The sequence below is a fragment of the Akebia trifoliata genome, chromosome 1, assembly GCF_017979445.1.
Source record: "Akebia trifoliata isolate Shusen 1 chromosome 1, ASM1797944v1, whole genome shotgun sequence".
NCBI classification, from domain to species: domain Eukaryota; kingdom Viridiplantae; phylum Streptophyta; class Magnoliopsida; order Ranunculales; family Lardizabalaceae; genus Akebia; species Akebia trifoliata.
In genome coordinates, this window is record NC_141375.1 from 3,319,921 (window position 1) to 3,345,225 (window position 25,305).

Here is a 25,305-nt window from a genome sequence, read left to right on the forward strand (position 1 = left end):
CCCATTACTTAACGTATCCTAAGTTCTAGATACCCCAAAATCTTAACTTTGGTAAACTTCATCTTTCTAAAATGCCCCCATATCTTAAGAAAAGTTTTGTACACAAAAATCCAAAGTTTGAGAGGATGGCCATTATCCCAAGTGGGATCACTTGATCAAGAAGATCCCAAGTCAATCCCTTGTAATTGATTCAAATCATTGAGCAAGTTAAAACCCAAGTCAAGCTCAAATAAAATCAAGACATGAGGAGGCCAATCCCTTGTAATCGCTTCAAATCATCGAGCGAGTTAAAACCTAAGTCAAGCTCAAATAAAATCAAGACGAAGACGTAAGGAGGGCTGAGTTTGGAATGAACCCTTATAAACTATGCCGTATTACAAACAGTAATTAATGGTCCACACAACCTTCCAAATAAAATAAAACAAAGTTTGAAACAAAATCCTACAAGTAATCTCTCCCATTTAGTGCAGTAAACCAATAATTGTGTCATATTCCTTTTCTTTAGAACTGGGGCAATCCAGGTGTGTGTACCACGCCCACGCCCACGCCGTGTGTGGGTCATCCCCATCAAATGCTGCAACTTTCAAAGAAACAAAGAAAAAGACAATAAGAAGCACGTGAACCTTTTGTATGTTCTCTTTCATTTGCATGATAATGAAACCAAATAAATCATTGTAGCTGCTGACTCAGGAACATCAACTCATGGGGCCAATATTTGGTTACAGATTCCTTAATGATCGCGAAATCCTTATTCAAGATCCACTGTATCATAGAAAAATTAAGTCAAATCAAAAGAATAAACAAACACAGTAAGACACATCACACACGTTGAAGTTAAGTTATACAAGGAAACAATAATCTTAATAAACAAAACTAATAATTAACCATTATACCCCTCATAACGCTCCCATAGCGACAGTATAACAACGTTATTTTGAGGCATTATAAGATGGTACAATACAATGCATTATGTAGAAACTTTCTTCAAATTATATATATATATATATATATGTATGAGTCGGGTTCTGCTGACTCACTGACTCAAGAAAAGACACAAAATCTTGACTCTATAAACACAAAATCTAACAGTTGAGATTGTATTCATATCTCTAACACCACATATCTGAATGACACTTACATTTGAGAATAATTTTCAATTGTAATTTTGCATTTACATGGTCAAGATTTTGTGTTATTTCTTGAGTCAACGGAGCCCAACCCTATAGACATGGGTCAAGATCGGGGGACAACTATTAGTTACAGCTTTTATTACACCACCACTCAGATGTTGTCCATTTTTCCGATGCTTTTTACAATATCGTGAAACGCCATTAGATCTTGTAAGACGGATGGCATCCTAGTGATGTAAAAAAATAAAAAAAAAATTGTAACAACTAGTTGGCCCTCGATCCTAACCCATATATTAAGGAATCTCTATCCACAACACAATACCTAGGTTATAGCGCCTTGACATTGATTGCTAGGTCTGTTCAACCAACTCTTAACAGCATATTGGGAGAATCATAAAATGCTCATACTATAGAGTTCTAGTTATTTCAAATAATAGTTAATATCAATCATACGTTCGCATATTTTTAGCAAGAAACGTGCAAGGAACTTCAATGGATTCATCTATGAAATAAGTACATGAAAGAGACATTTTCAAGTCTCACTCATCTTTCTCTCCCTCTTGGAAAGAACATAATTTCAAAAATTAAAGTGTATAATGTCAACTCAGAAATAAATTTTGCCAAAATGGAAGAGAGTGTTCATGAACCATGATCACAACTTAGAAAAAGGAAAACGTCTTGAATCAGAGATCATTACCAGTTCTAACCATATGAAGCTAACATAAATGATCTTTTGCTAGAAAAAGCAATCTTTACTACAACACTCCATCTCAAAAGCCACCCTCGCTTTCTTATTTTGATGTGTTGGGTGAACCTAACTTTCTAAATACAAGAAAACTTACTTTCTCACAACTCCCATAGAAACTACTGATTTTCAAATAATTCATGCTACTTCGACACCTAGTTTGGTAATGGTTGATTGGGGCATATATCAAACATATAGTAAACAATTAAAAACATTTAAACTAAAAGTATATAATGTGATATAAGCAAATAAACCCTTGTTATCAAACCAACAGAGTTTGTATCATCCTGATGCACACAACAAAATTGAGATCTAAATTCGAACATATCTCCAACTACTAATATTAAGTGAAAAATTCAAGTACAAATCCACAATTACTGCAGCCTTTACCAAAAGATTCCAATCTGTATTAAAGATGAAACTAGCTACATGATTCATTCAGTCAACCCCAAATTTTTTAGATAAGGATAGAATAGCCAGGCCCACATGGCCTGCAATAGTGGGTCCCACATGACCAACGAGGCAATGTCAACCAAGGGTGCTTCTATGAAGATTATTGACACGAGCCCAATGCAACTGATGACTTGTTAATCAGAGTTTATGGAAGAAATAAAGGCCTGATATGATTCACCTCAAGCTTTGATGTTACTGTCTGAACTTCCATAAAAGATTTAGTGTCCTCTATAAAGAGGGGCCCTTGCCTTACTCTCCCCATGGCCAAGGCCATCACATGGGTACTTCTTGTCTCAACCCAGGACCAGCTCGAGGCAATCCTGGAGGGGGTCATCTTGGGTTTTTGTGGACGCTTGTATATCAACCATCAGTGTGGCATTTGTATGGACCCTGAGGTAGGGCACATGCACCTTATAAACCCCACTATGCCAACAATGTAGTGCAAGGGTTGTGCCTTATCTCCAAATGGTTCTAGTGGGAGGATTGGACCATCCCAGGTCTCATGGGACAGGTATGCCTCATTATGAGCTACATGATGCGCATATGCGTGGTAGTTCCCTATCAAGTGGCGTTGTAGCACAGTATGGACAACATTGTGCACTGGAACACTAGAAATGGACCCGATATGGCACATTGACCTCACCAGGTGCCCAACACACATACTGTAAGTCCCAAGTTGTCTCAAGACACTTGGGTTAGGACCCAAGGACATTGTTATGTGTATAGGACCACTCACTCTGCACTGTTCCTCCGCAATCGAACCTACAAGACTGCCACAGTTGGTATCAAAGCTATCAAATAACAATGTATTTATATGATCCACAACTTCACAGTTGATACCAGAGTGAACTGATCATCAATGTGAAAGTGGGATTCTAGTGTACTTGAGATGGTGAATATTTTGGTGCTAATTCGTAATGGGATCCAAACGACTACATGCAACAGTAACACATCAGAGTTCCCAAACGTATGTTAGGAAGTAGGTATGGGGACTACTAGGAAAAATATGTAACAATTGGTTTTAAATGAAATGGTAGCTTATGGAAAAGCTGCTAAGATTGAGATGTTGCATGACGAAGTCAAGTTGCGCGGGATCTATCAAACAAGATACAAAGTGATGGTCGGTATGAGTAACATTCTTTCATGTAAGGAAGGGAAAAATAATATCAAAAGACCTAGAGGAGGACCAGTAAAGACCTCTTTGAAGATGTGCCAAGGAATGATGAAGTATAAGACCTCCATGGAGGCCTCTTGAGATGTTGGTAGAGAGTTGCACAAATGGTCGAGCCAAGCTCACCAATTTTGAAGACCACTGTGGAGCGGGGTACAATGTGTGGAAAATCATGTAAACTTGGAGTTGTCTCTTATGAGAGATCTCCTCAATGTTCCAAGATATATAGAACGTGTGCACCCAGTATGCCCTCATTATGCCACCAACGTAGGTACAGGGTCATGCCTTACCTCGGATGGTTCCAATGGGAGGATTTGGCTATCTCAAACCTCATAAGTCAGGTTGTCTCACAATGGGATGCTTGGTGCACATAAATCGAATAGTTCCTTATCATGTGAGATTGTAGCACATTATGGACGACGTTGTGTGCCAGAACACTAGAAATGGATCCGATATGGCATGCCAATGTTTTGGGCGCCCAACACGCGTCATTAACCCCCATGTTTCCTTCAGACACTTGGGTTATGGCCCAAGGACACCATTGTGGGTATGATGAGCCATCAGCATAGATTGCATTTGTGCGTGTTGTTTTGAGCATCAAGACATTGTATCGATTGCAAGGTTACCGGAGCACATAAGGCTGGCCTTAGTTGGGCCACTACAAACACATCGCACAGTCCCTCTACTGTTGAACTTACATGATTGTGACACCAAGCCAGATTGAAACTTCATACTAGCATGTCTCTAAACCTTCAAAAACAGTAAGTGCGTTATGACCCTCAAAAAACCCTTTCACATAACTTTGACTGCAACAAGAAGTGCCAGATGATCTCAATTACGAATTGGTCAGTCCATGGTCATGGCCATAGATGGGATCTTCTACAAGGGACATAGCCACATATCAAATATGGTCCAAGATCATGGTCATATATGTACTATAAAACAAGGAAACAGTGCTAGTGATTACCTTGCTCAAAAATCATTTTTCATGCAGTGGCGCAACTATATTTCCTACATTCCATGTATCTCACATATGTGAGCACACAAGTATATAAATAAAAACATTATTATATAACCAAGGTCATGTGTATTGTATGCTAAACTAAATAGTACAATAATGCAACAAGTTAGGTTTTGCTGCTAAATCTATACCAACCAAGATTGAACAATCGAGCATTAACTTATATCTCCAAACACTCGTTGATCAGGGTCTAGAAAGTGGTTTCTAGAGCCCTTATTGCATGGACTTTATGGTTAATCTATACACTAAATTCCCTTATTAAATAAAATTCATTATTAGTCCATATTTATCATTGATTTCCATTAAATAATGTATATTGGAACTAATTACTGTTATTTTCGTATAAAAGGAAAAAGGTTGTAAATTTCCAGAAATAATTCAGAAAATTTGAAGAAGTCACTGCGATCAAGGACCTGGGATAAATCAACTGACCAAGACCCAAGTCCATTGGTCCCCCTATTGACCGCAGCGCTTAGGTTGACTAGGGCGGCACGGTCACGTCGATGAGTCAAGCCTCGAATTTTGTGCAAAGATTGGCAGGTGAAGCTCATTCGTATTAAATTAGGGTTTTTGAATTATTGTAATTACAGAAGGTTTTCGAAACCCTAATCTAATCTCTATAAATAGGAGACCAGACCAGAGTTACATATATCTAGAATTTTATAGCTTTACTTTAGTGTTTTTCTTTTAATCTTTCTTTAGAAGAAAAAGTTGTAATCGAAGAAACTCTGCCGATTTCATAATCAAGAAGCAATAAAGAAGATTTTTTTTTTCTCTCATCTCTACTCTCACTTTCATGTTCTCTTTATTTTATTTTTGCTTTATTGTTATTGCAATGACTATTGGCTAAATTCTCCGTTAGATCGGTCGAGGAAGCCTGAGCAAGATTCTATTAACTTCTTTTTATTGTTCTCATATCTATGCTTTATTGTTTATTGTGAAAATCTTTAAGTATAAATTATTGGAATGAATATTAATTGTTCTACCATTTTGATGGTTTATTCTTTGATCAGTTCAAAATAAACCATGCTTTACAAAGAACCCTTAATACTTATCTTATAATTTCGACTTAATAGTTTATTACATGTTTTTCGAAATTCCTTCGTAATATAACTGATTGATATTTTGATCTACAAACATTAGTTTTGTTAAGTGGATCGAGATAAGTAGAGGACATCTAAAGATTGTTAACAGGACTCGCAATAGTGGATCAGACCAATCTACACTTCTTCATAGTGTTTTAAATACCTTCTTTTAGTATTTTGTTTTAGATAATTTATTCTCGAAGACTGTTTTTAATCAGTTACGTAAATTTGAGTTGGGTTTGAAGTAAAAAGAATATTGGATTAACGTTGTCTCTGTGAATCGATCATTGCTTGCGAAGGTCTTCATTTTATTCTTTATTTTATCATAATCTACATCGAACACGCGCTCTTATGGAATCAATATCTCCTTTTCTCTTGTTATACACACACGCAGAGAGAGTATTGACCTTTGATCATATTTTTTATCTGATTGTAGCCTTTTTTGAACAAGTTAACTTTTTTTTTTTTTTTTTTTTTTTGCATTTACCAATTACAATTAACTCCCAATTTTGCATTTGCATGATGAAATCCTTTAGACATGTCATGGGATTTAACAAAGATGACTTTGCATCTTTTCTCTCCTATTTTGAAATTAACCATTTCAACCCCCTATCCACGTCTTGTGAAATGCCATACAACTAAAGAATCTACGCATGATCTCCCTCCTTTGGAATTAGCAATTTCAACCCCTTCTATATGTCTTATTGAGAAATGTCATACAGATAAGACTCTACTCATAATCCCTCTCATACTGAATTCGCAACAAAACCACTATTGTCTCTAGTATTTGCATGACCTCACCAATATGTTCAAATTATATGATACTCAATAGTTAAACCTACATCATCAATCTAGCAAGACTTGAAAATTCACACAGCAGTTGGACCATCCACACGAGGATAAATTCATATGGACTAAAACAAAACAGTAACTATTCAACTAATACTACTATGGCATAACCTGAGAAACAGAACGAAGCCTCTGAGGACTATGGAAAAGAGAATAGCACCAAAAACTAGAAATTCTGTAAAGATTTGACGATAAAATGATGTCCATCGGTGTGGTCTATACTTGTTTAGGAGTTTCCAATCTAATTCTGAAAGTTGAAATTTTGAGTTGAAAAAAGCAGTTATTGAGAGAAATATTCAGTACATTACTGGCTTCGCTTGAAGACGGATTGAAATTTGTCAACAAAAAAAAATCATGTAAAATGTTGGAGGGTGGGGAATTGGATTCCAACATCTTAAGTAGGGAGTTACTCTTACTCAAGTTCCATCCAAGTGGCAAGCCTTATTATAGTGAGCAATAGCTTATAATGGAATTAAAATAATAAAAAATTATGTGCTAGGCAAGCGAGAATAGTGGTCAATAATTAGTAGGTGAAGGTGGGTTTTGAACCCAAGACGTGGTATCAACACTCACAGACTTTAACCAACTTAGCTAGTTGGCACCTTCAATAATGGAATGAATCTGCATTAAGAACAAAAGCACAAGAAACATGCCTTCTACTTCATCTACTAAGGGGTACACATTAACAAACACCTCCATCAAGTGTTGGCTAAGAGTACCCTAATTAGAAGTGAACAAGGTGTCAATGGGAATTGCAAATGAAGAGTAACCCTACATTAAATGTCTTCCCAAAATCTCACTGATCTCCCATTTACTAGAAAGAAACAAATGCCCCCTCCAAAGATTTGTCTCCAGTTACAAATGTCCCTCCATACAGCGGTATTATAAAGGGTTCTATGATGATTTGTGGACCAGCCAAGGTTATATGAACAATATTTTCTATCAACCACAGTTCTATATAGAATACCTCTCTCTGCCCCAAAGCACCACAACCATTTTCAAACAAGAAACGTATTCATATCTTCAATTATTCCAATACCCAGTTCAATCTGATATGGGTCTACAAACCTGGTCCCCGGCCACCAAATGTAATTTACATTTGTTTTCTGAGTCATTCCACAAGAAAATAATTGGATAAGCTAGATTAGGTTCTTTTTATCAGTGTCAACTTCCCTCTTTTGAATAACAAAATCTTCTTCCTTGAGACTAGTCTTCCTTGCACGCATTCAATTGTAGGATCCCAGATTGCTTTAGATCTGTAAGAGACATCCAAAGGAAGGCCAAGATATGTAGAGGGAAGATCACCAATACCACAACCCATAAAATCTTGAGATTACCTTCCTCATAGAAATTCAATTAATGGATCCTAGATAGCATTATATCTGCAGGGGACACCCATAGGAAGGCCGAGATACATAGTGGGAAGGTGACTAATACTGCAACCCATACCCACTTAGCTCATCTAAATACCCACTTCCCCAATGTCAAAGACTTGACTCTTGCCCAAGTTAATTCTTCAGCCTGAAACAACTTCAAAGCATCAAGGCTATATTTTAAATGAGTTAGTTGTTGAAAAGAGGCATCCATGAGGATATGTATATAATCAGCAAATTGCAAAAGACGGATGGGAGGATAGGTCTCACTGGCCTTGAAACTGATCAAAACACCATATCTTTTGTTTTGGAATTCAGTCAACTAAGGGTATGCACCACAATATCAAAAAAGAGAATAACAGATCATCTTAGTGTAAACCCCTCAAACTTCTGAAGAATGGAGCAAGGGAACAATTTAATAGCATAGAGAATGAATTGTGACAACAAAGAAGATGCCAGCTAGCAAAGTTGGTTAAAGTCTATGAGTGTTGATACCACGATCTGGGTTCAAAACCCACCTTCACCCACTAATTATTGACCACTAATTTTGTTTGCCTAACAAAAAAGTTAGTGTGACAAACAAACTCTGATCCACCTTTTCCAGTTTGACCCAAAACCCAATAATTCCAACATGTAGTCCAGGAAGAACCAGTTCACATGGTCGTAGGCCTTTTCCATGTCGAATTTGCATAAAACAACCAGGGGCCCACTTTTTTTGCATTTTAGACTTGATGCATTCATATTGTATGAGAGCATCATCAAGAACTTGTACATTTGCCACAAACCCACCTTGGGAAGGGAACTCACAAAATCCAAAGTACTCTTCGTCCTTGATGTCAGAAGTTCAGAACATTAGCAAAGATTTTGAACACATTATTTTAGCAAGTTAATGGGTCTAAAGTCTCTCAAAAGGTCAGCCCCTTGCATCTTACTTCTAAGGGATATGGGTAATGAATGTATTGTTAACCCTTCAATCCAAGAATGCTATGTTGAAGATGTCTTATTTCAGTAACCTATGCATCCTCACAAACAATATCTCATTTCTTTTTTTTTTTTATAAGTAACAATATCATTTCTATTATTTTTTTTTATAAAGGCAATCTGGAATCCATCCAGCCTTGTCACCTCCCAAACCTTTGATGGCTTTCAACACTTACATCCACTCCAAACTTCGAATGGGGACTCTAACCAAGATGACTGAATAAGTTGAGATATTCCAAATTGAAGTCATCGAGTGTAAATACGAAAATTGTTTCTAGTAGAAGTCCACAATAACTTGCCTTGTAACATCCCAATACCCAACCCATACCAACCAAATATTCAGCTGGGAAACATTATTGATTCTTTTTCTGGCGGATAAGGCTGAAGTAACATTGTGGGGGACATCGTGGGGGACATTTCTGACGTGGATGTGTGTCATAAGCATAGATGCTTTTCATCGAGATCTCACTCGTATCTCAATGAAAAGCATCTATGGATAACACACAACCACATCAGAAATGTCTCCCACGATGTCCCCCACAATGTTACTCCAGCACAACTCTTTTCTGGTACTAACTACCTGGTTGTAAAATATGTTGCTCCAGTCCCCTTCCTTAAGCCATCTCACTTTAGAATTTTGTCTCCATGAGATCATATCCCCATCCCACCCCTTCCCCCTCAGCCCAAAAACTCATCAACTTTCCATATTCTATTTTTAAGTTCCACTATGATAACATTCTCAACTTCTGATATGGAATCAATTTCTTCAAATCCATCAATCATGATATCTCCCCGTAGAAAGTTCTCAACTTTTAGCACATCCTCCCAAAAGAATTCTTGTTTCATGTTTCAAATCTTTCTTAGTCCATGTCATCATCTTCTTCTTTGATCTCAACAGAAAAATATCCATGATAGCCATAGGGGGAAAGTTCGAGCTACCATCAACTCCTCAAGATTTGTCCACCATAATCACAAACTTTACATCTCACACATATATCAATGATGTGGAAGAAAGAGTGAACAAAAGGAAGAAATAGAGAATGCCAGAGTTTTTACAGGGTTCTTCGTTAAAATCATCACTTACATACTCGGACTCCTCAGATTCAATCCACTAAAACCATCTTTTTTTGCATATTACAACATTAATTATCATAGTTAGCCCTCAAAAAACCCCTATAAAAAAAATTTAAAAAAATTAAAAAAAGCACTACCCACAAGTTATGCCCTTTCATGATGTCTCCAATCCTCCACCCTTACAGCGAAGATTGAAAATCACCAAGAAACACCAAATGAAAATACATAGAAAACAAAGATTAACTGCCAACCTTGGTATGATTTCCCAGCCAGCGGTCCTCCACGAAGTCTAGCTGTCCAGAGAAGTCAAAGATCTTGGAGGATGGAACCTGGTTGAAATGAATTGACCTCAGGAAAGCAGTCCAGAGAGTTCACCAAATTTCATAACAGATCCAACCTTTCCATATTTCGAGAACAATGCTCAAGTTAAATTGACAAAACTCTAACTCAAAATTATCAAAGAACACCAGCTTCATCAACAAAATAATTAGTCCGTAATCCTCACTATCACCACAAAATGGTTATTGATAATTAGCTATTATTTTCCATAAATCCACATTTTCTGCATTTTATCAAAATTTAAATTATATATATCTGGGTACATATAAATAAAAACAAAATCTGAACTACAACACTACACACCAGAAATTTCCTACTAAATGATTAAAGGAACAATTTTTTTTAACCTCAAAGAAAGATCTCATCAAATCCCTAACATTCTCCTCCTATTTCTGATCAAAGAAACAATTATCCTCTTCGACAATTAGCTATTTATTTTCCATAAATTTATATTTTCTGCATTGTATCACAATAAAATTGCATTTAAAAGAAAAAGAACAAAATCCGAATTACAACATAAACAGAAGAAATCTGAATTAAAGTTTCAAAATTCTTTAACCTCCGAGAGAGAGATCTCGTCAACTCCATAACATTCACCTTCTGATCAAAGAAACAACTATCCTCTTTGATAATTAGCTATTTATTTCCATAAATTCATATTTTCTGCATTATATCAAAATAAAAATAAAAAAATCCAAATTACAACATAAACAGCAGAAATATAAAACTAAACAGCAGAAATCCAAATTAAAGGATAAAAAAAAGTTAAACTCCAAGAGAGATCTCATCAAATCCCTAACATTCTCTTTCTGATCAAAGAAACAATTATCTTCTCTGATAAATAGTTATTTATTTTCCATAAATTCATGTTTTCTGCATTCTATCCAAATAGAAATTTATAAAAGAAAAAAAAAATCCGAATTACAACATAAACAGCAGAAATCCGAATTAAAGGATCAAAATTTTTTAACCTCCGAGAGAGATCTCATCAAAGATTAGCTGATTGCAGCATCGGAACAACATAATCCACCACAACGACGCTCTCCAACAAGTCCCTAACCTTCTCCTTCTGCTCTTTCACAGCTTCCTCGTTCGAATCCAACGAATCCAATTCGCTCAAACCAGGGAAAATCGCAAGCGACGCAACTGAAAATCCCTTCGCTCTCGCAGGTGAGAAATTTTCCCCAAAACTAATTTGATCTATCGAACAAAATTGATCTTTAATCCCTCCAATTACGCCCAAAATCTCCCCTTTTTCATTTTCCCCCAATCCTTCCTTCAACTTCAAGAACGTAAGCCGAATTGCAGATCCAGATCTTGGAACTAATGGGCCATCGAGATCAGCAACCCAATCAACGGCCATGATGTCATCACAGATAGGTAAAACTGACTGTTTTACGATAGTTAAATGCTTCGGATGCGCCGAATAATTGCTCAGATCTTCTTTAGTTTTGTACCTACTGTGTAACATGTGAGTGAACTTGAAGGACGAAGATCGGTTTCTGAGTATCGGTCCAGTTGATAAGTGGAGGACATGATCGAGAGAGATCAGACCGTTGAGACCGTTGATCATGGAGTTGATCTTATTGGGATCTGTGTCATCTTTGACTTTGAAGAGGACAATGTGTTCGATGGTTTGAGTTTGACTCATTTTGACCAGAGAAGAAAAGGGTTTTGGTGTGAAGGAGAAGGGTTTTGGTTGACGAAGAAGAAGAGATTTGGGAGTACAAAGAGAGGTGGACGAGAAGAGTGGGCGTACCGTTAAAAACGTCATCCCTATCTGTATCTTCTAAAGCATGAAGTCACGCACACACACAATTCTGAATTCTAAATGACTGAAAGTGATTTGTTTAGGGTTTTCTGCAGGTACCTCTTCTCTGCATTCTGGTAAAAATTGGTTACCCTTGTCTTCATCATTCATTATATGATATGCCCTTGACTTTAGTCTTTTGTGAAAGATGAAAAAAATATGGGAAAATTATCAAAATAATAATAATAATAATTATATATTTTTTATAATTATCAAATCGAACTTAAACAATAAAAATCGACACTTCAAGTGCCAAAATTTTTAAATAAAATAAAATTTCGATACTTAAAAGGATGAATTTAAATATTAAAAAAAAAAATCAAATTTTGATAAATTTCAATTTAAAAAATAAAACAAAAACAAAAAAGATGCTAGATGGAAATTATTTTTGGCATACGCCTTATTACGTGTTGGCTTACACCCCAACAAACGTTTGACATGTAGCGCAATATCATCAGTAATAGAGAGAGAGAGAGAGAGAGAGAGAGAGAGAGAGAGAGAGAGAGAGAGCTTATCTCTCTTACCAGGTGCCCACATATTTATTTTTTTAGATTTCAAATCTTTAAAAAAATCGTTGAGCCCACAGTGATTGTTACATTAACAATCCAACAACACAACCTTTTAGATTTCATGAATATACATAGGGTGACGTTTGAAGGTCCTAAATTGCATTAAGCATTTTATCAATGTATGGGTTAGAAGTTTTGGAATGTGATGATTTTTTTTTTAGGATGATCTCTATGATGAGGATATCATCCTCACAAAAAATCAGCCCATTCCAAAACTTCTAATCCCATCAAAAGTGATTTACAAAAATTAGATGGTTTTCAATTCTTCAACTTATAAACTAGAGTTAGAAGTTTTGAAATGAGCTGATTTTTTGTGAAGATGATCTCTTCACCGTAGAAATCATCCTCACCAAAAATCAACCTATTCCAAAACTTCTAACCCCATGTTTACAAGTTGAAAAATCGTGAACCGTCCATTTTTTGTAAACCATTTGTGATGGGGTTAGAAGTTTGGGAATGAGCCGATTTTTGGTGAGGATGATCTCCTCACCATAGAGATCATCCTCACCAAAAATCAGCATATTTCAAAACTTTTAACCTATGTAGGACAAAACATGTTGGGCATATTGTTGGGTAAATGGTTGGGTGTCGAACGGGACCCATGGGAATGGATCAAGGGACATATATAAAAACAATGTAACATTAATGAATTTTCAAAATATGGGTTAGAAGTTTTGGATTTAGCTGATTTTTTGTGAGAATGATCTCTATGATGGGAATATCATCCAAAAAAAAAATTAGTCCAATCTGAAACTTCTAACCCCATTAAAAGTGATTTAAAATGTGGACTGTCGATTTTTTGCCAATAATTTGTAAATCACTTTTGATGGATTTAGAAGTTTCAGATTGAACTGATTTTTTGTGAAGATGATATTCTCATCATAGTGACCATCTTCGTAAAAATCAGCTCAATCCAAAACCTCTAACCTATATTTTGAAAAATCATTGTTTTTACATATATATTGTTTTTCGAGCTTGATCCAAGGTGTTGAAAATGGATGGTCACCAAGCACCTAATTTAAAAATAAAATTCAATGGTGAAAAATAACTATATTTAAATCTTTTTTTTTTAAATTCACATAATTTTATCCTCTACAATCATATTTTTGAATTTTACAAGTTGACAAAATAAGAAAGTTTGTTTTTTTCATTATGGGCAGGAGAGAGAAAATGGGCGTTGGATGTTGGTTTTGAATGATAAATAGACATTACTTCTAGCAATGCCCATTTATCTCTCCTGCCCATAATAAAAAAAAAAAAAAATCAAACTTTCTAATTTGAAAGAGCGCAGTGAGCGGAGTAAGGCCCTACCACTTAACTAACTAGTCCGGAGCAGAGCAGAACCCTTGGCTCTATGGCCTCTGGGGACAAGGCGAGCCCGCTTCGCCCCCTCTCATAGGTGGGATTGCCCATTGGACTGTATAAACGCTAGTTTCTTCTCTGCACCGTAGATGGCCTGACCTTGTTTGGGGAAGACAGCCCAACCCCCTTCGACCAGCTTCTCCAAGGAGAGATCACTTTGGCTGATTCCTCAATTACATCGACCCTTCTCTCCCTTATGGTCGAGCCTGCTTTCGCTTCCGCGGTTGTCCACTCTCGCCCGTCACTTCCTCTGATCTACGACCACCCTCGTTCACTTTGTTGTTCACTCGGCCATCCAATCCGTTCTTTCAAATGCATAAATACAATGCCCTCCCTTCTTTGATCTTTAGTATGTCATATTTCGACATTCATAAACATGATCCGATGCAATGAAGTTGCAAAAGACAAAATTATATGAACTTTAAAATAGCTATTTTTCACCGTTGAATTTTTTTTTAAAATTTGGGTGCTTTGTGGTCTTCCATTTTCAACAACTTGGATTAAGCTCGAAAACTAATATTTTTTTAATATGAATATTTTCATGAAATCTAAAAGGCTATGTTGTTGGACTATCGATGTGATAATCAATGTAGGCCCAATGACCCTTTTTAAGATTTGAAATCCATATAAATAGACCTTGTACACACATATCTACTCATATATCTACAATGTGTTTTGTCCTATGTGGGCTAAAAGTTTGTGATTGAGCTGATTTGTGGTGAGGATGATCTCTATGATGAGGAGATTATCCTCACCAAAAATCAGCTAATTCTAAAACTTCTAATCCCATATTTATGAGTTGAAAAATGGTGAACCGTCCATTTTTTGTAAATCACTTTTGACGAGGTTAAAAATTTCGGATTAAGATGATTTTTGGTGAGGATGATCTATATGAAAAAACACCTTGTAGATATATGTGTGTACACGGAACTCGACCCATATATATGGGCAACGACAAGAGAGAGAAGCTCTCTCTATTGCCAAAGTCATTGCACCACATGTCAAATGTTTGTTGGGTTGTGAGCCAACACATAATAGGGTGTGCGCTAAAAATAGTTTCCATTTAGCACATATACATATTTTTAATTGAAACTTATTGAAATTTGATTTTTTTTTTTTTTAAATCGGCACTTTAAGTGTCAAAATTTTATTTATTTATTGTTTTAAAAAATTCGACACTTCAAATGTCGATTTTGGTTCGATTTGATAATTATAAAAAATATATTACTTTTTTATAATATTTTTTTAAAAAAAAATTTCCCCAAAAAATATTTAAAATGATCTAAACTCCTTACCTTGCATTTATTTTTTAAAGTCCTTACCTTGAATTTAGATCCTTGTTAGCAATTTGGAATACGACAAATTCGTAAAAAAAACATGTTTTTTTCTTTTCAAAGTTAAAATCTATGAATTATTCATAATAGTGCAATAATTTGGAGAATAATACTTTCATTGAAAAAAAATAAAAAATTCATGAATTTTTTGAGAATTTAACAGGAGATTGCTAACAAGGATTTAGATTACAGGTGTCAATGGTACCCATTTACTCAAAACCAAACAGGAACATTTAGAATCAAAAAATCCCATTCCGATTCCACTTTTATTGGATCTAATTAGAGCCGAGTCTAAAATGAAATTGAATCAATAGAAATTGAACCATTAGGTTTTATCCAATGGGTATTTGAAACCAATTTATTTTGTCATTCCTTTTTATATTATAGCATCTCGCGTCGATAAGTTAAAAGGTGTCACGTAAGCACTTTCATTACATGTTACTCCCTTTAAAGCAAGTGAATTTACTTAACAAGTCTAAGAACTCCAATGTGCACATGTTACCCACCTTTTTCAAACTGTGGGTTCTTTTTTAACTAATAAAATAGTCACTCTTTCTAAACCAAACACTCCGGCAATTTGAAGTGGCTAGCTAAACTTCTAGCCACAGGTTTGTAAGAGTGAAAACGTTACCTATATTTTGATGTCTAAAACAAACAAAGCCTTTAACGCGTTCATTATGGATGGTCTTGTATTTTTTTATTTCAAAATTAATGCATATTATATAAAATTTCTTCAACACACTTAACACATATCTTAATGGGCCCGTTAGAGTAAAAATGCTGGTTATATTTTGATGTATGACACAAACAAAACCTTTTAACACGTTCATTGTGGATGTTTTTGTAGATGATTAAAAGTATTTTTTTATTTCAAAATTAATGCATATTATGTAAAAATTCTTTCAATTTTCCATATTAGAGTTTACAATGGACTATCTCTTCTAAAAATTTATTACTTTTTAATTAAGATAAATTTTTATTTTTGAAAAAATAATTAATTTTTATCTATTAGTATAACAAATTATAATTAAATTAATAATTTTGTAGATAATATATTAATTTTTTGAAAGGAAATTTTTTTTATAATAATTCGAAATACTTTTTTCTCATTCGATTCTTGAGAATGGGAACCAATGAATACTCATATTTTTAGTAGTTCTAATTCCGGTTTCATTTATTTTGGAATTGAACTCGAAACAAACAAGAACCAGAACTGTAGTAAATATAATAGTTTTGATTCATTTAGATATCTCTAATCCTTTTTAATATTTTTTGGACATCTGAGATAAAGTTAAATGGCTAGGATACAATTACAAAATCACTTTGTTTAAATTTTGGAGTTGAGTGGGTCTTCCTTCTCAAAGTCTTTCAGCATGTTAAAAAAATCTAATTTATATTGTTTAATTGATTGTATGCTAGTTGACTTAGATCTTCTCTTATAAACAAATGAAAAATAACTTAATTACCCTGACTTTCCTCATCTGCCAAAAACCCTTGCTTTCTCTATCAAAAATATGATATCTCTTAGCTTTTTAACATAAGTAGTAAATTATTTTTAATATCAGTCGACTTCATCTTCGATCCATCATTTAAATCTCACCTTAGCCCCTTGTGAAAAATCCTTTATTTTATTTTATTTTTACAAAATTCCATTGACTTCTACTTCTCGAAAAATCGTATATTATTCTTGTGGTATGAGGTTGAAGCAGAGAGGATCTTAAAATTAAAGATGAAAAAATAAAAAGTTTACCCCAGAAATTAAAGATGAATGATTTTGGGAAGAAAAATTGAAGATTTTTTTTTGACGAGCTGAGGATTAGGGCACTTTAATATTTCTCATTAATAAATTAGAGAGGAGTAAGGTCAAGGGATATATCATTAATTTGAAAACAACGAGGATATCACAAATATTCACCAAAAGGCAGAGGATTACATTGAATCACTTTTTTAATAGATCCCACATATATTTTAAAAATCAATCAAATCATGACCTAAAAAGATACATTTGATATACATTGAAAGTGCTCAAATATACAAATAGCACAGAAGACAACTTTTTTTTCTTGGTAGCTTCTCTTTGATTTACTTAATATATCTTTCTTGTTAGGTAAGATTATTTGGTTAAAAAATTTGAAAATTTTAAGACAATTTGCAAGTGGTATTGGCTGATTGCATATGCAAAAATTGCATAATATTTATAATAATAATAATAAAAGATTAAAAAAAATACCAAGAAAATAAATAAATAAATAAACTCCCACATAAAAATGAAAATCTTCAAGCAAGCTTTGTCTTAACTTACACCCAAGGTTTTAAAACTCGGTTTCATGTATCAACTCGTCCATGCCAGATACCAAGTTGTCTCGGACAAGTTTTTGGATACGTTTGAGATGTCTCGTTCAAAAATTTCATAAATGAATGTGGGGTTTTAAATCTCATCCAAAAATTGACTTGTCTGTCCATTTCGTCCATGCTTGATACCGAGATGACTCAGGCGATACGTCTGAGTCTCAGACAAGTTTTGAAACCATGCTTACACCAGAAATTGCTTCATGTATCAATTAGAAGTCTAGAATCAAAAAGTCCCAAGGAGTGTATGAATCCTGCTCTCTCCTGGCTTTCCAACACCACCACCACATTCATTTCTCCATCGCTCTCTCACTTTATATGATTCATCCCACATCTCAGCCGCTGCATAAACGTTAGAAAGTGCAATGTAGGTCTCGGGGACTTGTTGCTTCTTCTCCAACATTTTCTCAGCCACTTTTCCCCCAATTTCCACGCTCCCCTGCAAGCTACAAGCCCCTAGCAAAGCACCCCACATGGCCCCACCATATGATTCATCACCACTCGCTACTAATTCGTCTTCAATTTCCTCCAATAAAGTCATGGCTTCCCCAAGCCTCCCAGCTCGCCCCAAAAGATCGGTCACACACGAGTAGTGATCACCCCTTGGAACCAACCCATACTTGTCCTTCATCAGCTTGAAATACATCATCCCTTCCTCGACCAAACCACAATGTCTACAAGAAGTTAGGACTGCAACAAATGTGACCTCATTGGGTTCGACTCCCATCTCCATCATTTGTTGGAAAATCTCAAGAGCCTGAGAACCAAGCCCATGAGTAGCGTAACTTGTTATCATCGATGTCCATGAAACCACATTCCTCTCTGCCATCCTACCAAATACTATTTGTGCATAATTTAGATTCCCGGACTTTGAGTACATGTCCACTAAAGCTGTGCCAACAACCACATTGTTGGTGTCAGCATTCACTATTGTCCGAATCAATTTTGCATGAATTTGTTTTCCAACATCCAACATAGTCAAGCAACTACAGGCATCTAAAGCCGTTGCAAAAGTGAGACAGTTCCCTTGCATCATAAACCCATCTTCATTACTATACATCTTAGCTAGTAATCTTAGACCCTTGTTCGGCAATCCAAACTGCACGTATCCAGATATCATCGCTGTCCATGAAACCACATTTCTCTCAGGCATTTCTTGGAAACACTTAATAGCGTCTTCGAGCAAACCATTATAGATGTAACCGGTGATCATCGAATTCCAACAAGAAATGTGCCTTGTCGGCAGAAAGTTATCAAAAATCAGCCGAGCTTCTCTCACACTAGAACACTTGCAATACATGTCAATCAAAGCGCTTACAATGACAACAACAACATCATTGTCCTCTGATTGGTAATTGTGGTGGGAGCCAAGTAAAGTAACAATAAGACCATGGACTTGTCTTCCAATTCTAAGCAATGAAAGATCAGCGCATGCAGTCAGAACAGACAAAATGATACTACGATCTATTGAAAGAATTTTGACAAAATCATTATCACGAGCCATCAATCGTATTGCATCATGATATCTCCTGTTGAAGACATACCCTTTAATCATCATAAGCTTCAAAAAAGCATTGTCTCCACTCTCCCTCAAAACTCTTTCCGCTAAAGAGACCTCACCACATCGAGAGTACATATTACATATCGAGCAAGCACATTCGATCTCAAACCCAACAAACAAAATATAAGCATGAACTTGCATCCCGAACTTCAAATCATTAATACCCGCACAAGCTGCTAACACAGTCGAAGACGCAAACTCATCGGGTACTTGAAATTCATGACATTTCATCAAATAAAACAGCTCTAACCCATCAAATTCCATCCCATTAAGTACATAAGCTGCAATCATCGCATTCCAAGTAATTACATTTCTTTGAGGCATTTCATCAAACATGTTAAATGAACACTCGATAAGCCTGAATTTCGCATACATGTCAAGTAAAGAAGTACCAACGACGACATTGGGCAGAAACCCAGTTTTAACAACACGGGCATGGATGGTTCTACCCAATTGGAGGTCGGTTGTGGTAGATCCACAAGCACGAGCCACGGTCGCGTAGACGAAATGGTTGGGTTGAGTTTGATGGGTGATTTGAGAATCCATTTGTAAGAAGAGTTGAAGGGCTTTTTGGGGATTTCCTGATCGGGTGTAGGCTGAGATGATGGAGGTCCATAGGGTTGTGTCTTTGAAGGGAACTTGGTCGAACAGTTGGTGGGCGTAAGTCAGTGAATTTGGACCGTGGGAGGTAACATACGCGTTGAGCAATCGAGTGGCGAATATGGGGTTTGTGTCGAGGCCGAGCTTGAGGAATCGAGCATGCCAATTCATTCATACTCTCTGTGCTTGGCAGAGATGAGCAGAACATAGAAGAGAAATATAAGGTTGCTTGCCGCCATTCATGGCTTTAAATCTCAGATAATGTTAACTCGAGCGAGTCATCTTGGCCTGAGATTTCCACTGTGACTCGGTCATATCCATGTCTCGTTCGAAATCCGAGTCATCAATAAATCGTCAAAACTCGGACTTGTCAACTAGTGATTGTGATCTATTAATCCTGTTTTACTACTAATAACAATAATAACAATAATAATAATAATAAGAGAAGCCCTTTCCTTGCTAAGATAAAGGGGGAAATGCCTACTTAAACCTCATCCACCCAAAAAAAGGCTTGAGATGCGTAAAACAAGACATCGAGATTTGTTATGAATCTCGATGAATTGTTTTATGAATCTCGTGGTCTTTTTTTTTTTTTTTTTAAATGGATGAGACTTAATAAGGCCTTTTTTCCTCACTATCTTAGGAAGGCTAGTGAGACTCTAATAATAATAACAATAATTATTAAATCTCTGTTATTCTTTTTGTCGTTGTATGACTTGTTGCATATGAAAAGACTTGTCTGAGCTATCTCGATCTATACCATCAAAAAACAAAGATTGCCAAAAAAAACCATGGCCATCCTTTAATTCAATTTAAAATAAAAAATTTATTATTACTATTATTAACCCATTTGACTATTTTTGTAAGCTTTTGACTCATTCAAGGTGAAATGACTTGTCGGGTCATCTTAGTCTAGCCAATCCAAAAATCCAAGATGTACAAAAAACAATGTCATTTAATGTTCTCACTAGCGCTACAACCTGGATGGGTTGGAGGGTGAACCATGGCTCATCCCAAGTGGTAAAACCTTTAACCTGAGTTCAACTTGATCATTGGGCATGAGCTCACTAACTTGAGATCAACCCAAGTTGGATTTTTTAAAATCAAGTTGAACTCGGGTTAGCTTGTGTTAGGTAATTTTTGGCACATTAGACAGGTTGTATTACGCCCTCGATTTAAGATATAGATTTTTCCAAATCTCAAGGGTGGAGCGAAAAAAAAAAAATCAAAATCTTCAAACCTTAAATATTATATGAATTCCTTCCAAATAATTTCGACAGAATTTTTCCTAAAAATTGGATATATGAAAAATTTTCACTTATAAAGATATATATGTATAATCAAAATTGATACATCCAACTACACTTCAACCATCATATCATAAAGAATATATCATTTTAAAATGACATAATTATAATTACAATCCAAAAATGTACATATATCAATTACACATCTCATATCGATCAAAAATTGTCCACGTCATAAATACTAATTCTCACACTCTGAACATATATATATAAGAAGACACAACGCACATGATGCTAATATATACAAAAAAAATCTAAAATTACACAAAATAATTTCATTCAACTCGCATATAACAATAATAGTGTTCATCGTCTTAATTATGCGATCTTTCTATATAATGTTTTCCATCAAGAATAAGTATCTCGATACCTGAGATATTTATAATGTTTTGTTGGTAGGGTGAGTAATAGGAAAGTTACCAAATAGCAAACTCGCATTTCAAATTAATAGGCATAATATGAATAGACAAACAAACTAATCTATTACAAATAATGCAAGTTTTTAAATAAATAAACAAATACAAATAATACTCAAAATAGACTATTCTTTAATAAAACAATAACGAAATATCTCAATCTCACAATAAAATAAAATAAACATGAACATATAATGAGATTATTAATTTTGGTGGTGTATTTGATAAGAATAACGAGGTACACAATCGATGCAAAAGTATCGACCTATATATCGATGTTTAAGTACTTAACAAGTGTGGAACTCACCATTAATTCTTGACTTTATGGTTGATCTGACATTTTACCATAATTGGTTGATTTCTTGACTTTATGGTTGATCTGACATTTTACCATAATTGGTTGATTTTTTTTTTTGGCTCAAGTTAACTGTTAATCCCGAATGGAGATTAATCGTTTAACTATCATAAATTATAAATGATCATTTGACAAGCCAGCTTCATCTTACTTTTATGGTATACATATGCCCTCAATCAATTTAATCATCTACAGATTATCTTTACAGTACAATTTGTTATTTTTCAATAAAGATAAAATAAATTTTTTTCAAATAGTAGATATAATAATATTCTCAAGTGATATCTCATACTACTAGAGAAAATATCAAATCCCTATTAATTTAAATTAATTGGTTGCTTCTGAAACGAGCTACCGATTAATTGTAGAGGTATTCATTGTCCTTTTAATTGATAACAATGTATATCTTTCAAAATTTATTTGAAATAAATTAAAACAAATTTGCTAGTGTGATGACCTTTCCGGGTATTTTAGAATTATAAACATACAACAATATATCGAAAATAGTAAATTATAAAGCAGTAAGCATGCAGGTACACCGTCTCATGGTAACTATCATAATTACATCTCATGCTCTATTACATAGTATTAAAAAAATACTATGAACTTGAAAATTCTTCAACACAAGTACATACAATCGAGAATTTCATTATCAATTCCAATCAATCAAGAATCTTATTCTTGATTCTAAACAATTAGGACTTTCATTCTCGATTTTAAACTTAAACATTTCATTTTTTTTTAATAGATTATAACTTAATGAAAATACACGTTCAAAATAGTGTCTTAATAAATTTGTAAACGAACATTGTACAAAAATTAATATGAAAATCAATTTGTTTCAAAATGTCTGTCTACTTATACTCACCCAAATTCATTTATTTTTATTTCACAATATTAAAATATCAGAGAAAAAATATAAAACAAATTATTCTACAATTCGATGCATGAATTTTGAATTTAAGTTTCCTACATTCACAACTGAGTTTTACGCTTTCTTACGACATTAAAATAATTTTTTTTACCTAATTTTATTGACGATTCGACAAAATATTTTTGTAACTAAGTAGATCTCGACGTTGTGAAGTTTTTATTATTTAGTGTCGGATCTTAATTCACGTCCAAAATACGTTTAAATTTTAATTAAAGATAACGTACACGAATCCACTATCAAAACCCACTCGCCTTTAATTTTTTTCCTTTCTTACAGGAATGAATGAACATTAAATACATTATAATATATAATAATGTAATGTAATATATTATATTATAATATATAAAATAAATACGCCTGGGTATTTATACTATTAACACATTTATAATTATAATATATTACAATATTATATAATATAATATAATAATATTTATATTTATATTAATTGCACCTCACCCCCTTTAACACTTCAATAATTTTAAATCAATCCCTCTTATATAAATAATTACACTTAAACTCAAATTTTTTTTTAAATATTTATTATAATATTTTAATAATAATTATAATATTTGTAATAATTAAATAATAATATATTTTTTTTTCATATATTTTTTTCTCCGTTATGTTCGTCACATTAGACCAATTCAAATTATAAATTTTGAATTTTTGAAATTCTTCACCGATTTTTCTTTATTGATCAAAATACTCCTTACGTCCCAATTTTTTTTGATAAAATTACTATTTTGATAACTGATCATATTAAACTTGGATTTAAGCATGTTGACATGTAAACTATGTTTTTTGATGCTTTTGAACTCAATGGTAATGTCTGTTTAATCAAAAGAGTTTCCTATAAAATTTTGAATTTTATCTATTTTGAATAAATGTTATAATTCTTCAATTATAATCATGGTAAGGTTCTACGAATTGTATATTTTACTTGTCAAATTCTCTTTCTAACAAATCCTTATTTTAGATTGACAATATCACAATTTATTTTTAATATATTTTTTTAAAACTAAATAAAAAAATAGGTCAATATAGTTGACTTAATTCCTCGATATATATAATAAAATTTCATGGCGTTATAGGTTGACTCATTGAATATCCTTAATTTCATTTTAATTAATAAACAAAATTTATATCTTTAAAAAAAATACAATATCAAAAACAAAATAACTAATAAATAAATTACATACAACCTCCAAATCCATCATTTGAGAAATATTTAGACAAATCATACTTACTCAAAGTCTACATTAATAATATACAATTTTCCACAATCCATAATAATAAGATGAAATTAAAAAATATATAATTACTATAAAATATTTGTATATTAGTATATAGGCATCAAGTTCAAGTTGAGTCGAGTTGAGATATTCTAACCTAGTCTCAACTCGTTTTTTAACATAACTTAGCCCATGCTCGCCCATCAATCAGGTTGAGTTCAGGCCAACCCACCCAGGTTGCAACCCTAGTTCTCACTTAGGTGTGGTTTTCCAATAGGACTGCAACTTGACACGGGTTGTGTTGGGGATCAAACCATCCCTAGCCCACATTTAACAAAGATAAACATTTTCCTTACCAAGTAAAGATTGTAAGCCTTACTAAGGTTCTTTTTGCCCAAATGGAGCAATCCAACATCACAACCCTCTAAGTTTCATTGAAAAAAATAATTTATTTTGAGCTTAATCCAACGTTTTGAAAATGGATGGCTATTGAACTTCACGTGACTCTCAAACTTAAAATTGATATAAATAGTGAAAAATAACTTTTTTTTAGATTATTTTTCTTTCAAAATTCATACAATTTTGTCATTTACAACCATGCAGAATCAAGTCGTGTTTTTGGATGGACCCTTAGTAAGGGTGAAATCCTTACTAACTTAGGAAAGCTAGTCAGACTCTTAGACAAACACCAACCCATTCCTGCACCCAACCCGATCACGGGCATGAAATGCTCAGCCCCAATTTGGTTAGTCAGTTGGCTCACTCCTCATTAATATTAGATAATTTAGTAATAATAATAAGTTATATACAGATAAGTGATATAGAAAAAAAAATTTGAAATTTAAAATTATTTATCCTAAAAATATATTTCAAATTCACATACATAAAATTATAAGCAAAAGTTAAGAAAAAAGACGATGATGATTAATTAAAGTTTTAAATGTGCATTATGAATGAGAAATAAGCAAAGATATTTAAAAATATTTTAAAATTATAATCTTATTAAGTTTGGGTTTGGCAACCAAATGTCTATGCTTGAACTCAACTTGGTTTAGTTCAGTAAAAAAATAATTGCCCAAACACAGGCCCAAACCTTCACTAATTATGTGCAAACCTGACACAAGTTCAGTTGAACCCATCGGGTTCGGATTTGGCCTGCCCAAGTTGCATCCCTATTATCCAAACCTAGGGAAATTGAGTTTGCTTGCAACTATGATCAATGAGACAAAATTAAGGAGGGAGAGACTGGAAGAAG

At 34.1% G+C, this 25,305-nt stretch overlaps 1 protein-coding gene and 1 pseudogene across 8 annotated transcripts; both read right to left on the reverse strand.

Moving 5' to 3' along the window:
- Positions 1-339: 339 nt before the first annotated feature.
- Positions 340-12,113, reverse strand: LOC147410406 (stress-response A/B barrel domain-containing protein UP3 pseudogene; annotated as a pseudogene). Of its 7 annotated transcripts, XR_015176585.1 has the most exons (4): positions 11,193-12,113; positions 10,134-10,211; positions 3,526-4,249; positions 340-762 (listed from the first exon to the last, which is right to left on the reverse strand). The product of XR_015176585.1 is annotated as a stress-response A/B barrel domain-containing protein UP3 pseudogene, transcript variant X3 (transcript). The 7 variants fall into 7 exon arrangements; XR_015176588.1 differs by lacking the exon at positions 10,134-10,211; XR_015176583.1 differs by lacking the exon at positions 3,526-4,249.
- Positions 12,114-17,871: 5,758 nt separating this feature from the next.
- LOC147410407 (pentatricopeptide repeat-containing protein At2g13600-like) lies at positions 17,872-19,977 on the reverse strand. Its single transcript, XM_086432503.1, has one exon. It carries the CDS (start codon positions 19,975-19,977, stop codon positions 17,872-17,874), a length of 2,106 nt encoding a protein of 701 aa, XP_086288629.1.
- Between the last annotated feature and the right edge of the window lie 5,328 nt (positions 19,978-25,305).

What these genes read in the sequence shown, in the direction of transcription:
- LOC147410407 (XM_086432503.1), bottom strand. Translation starts at nt 19,977, where the DNA reads ATGAATTGGCATGCTCGATTCCTCAAGCTCGGCCTCGACACAAACCCC.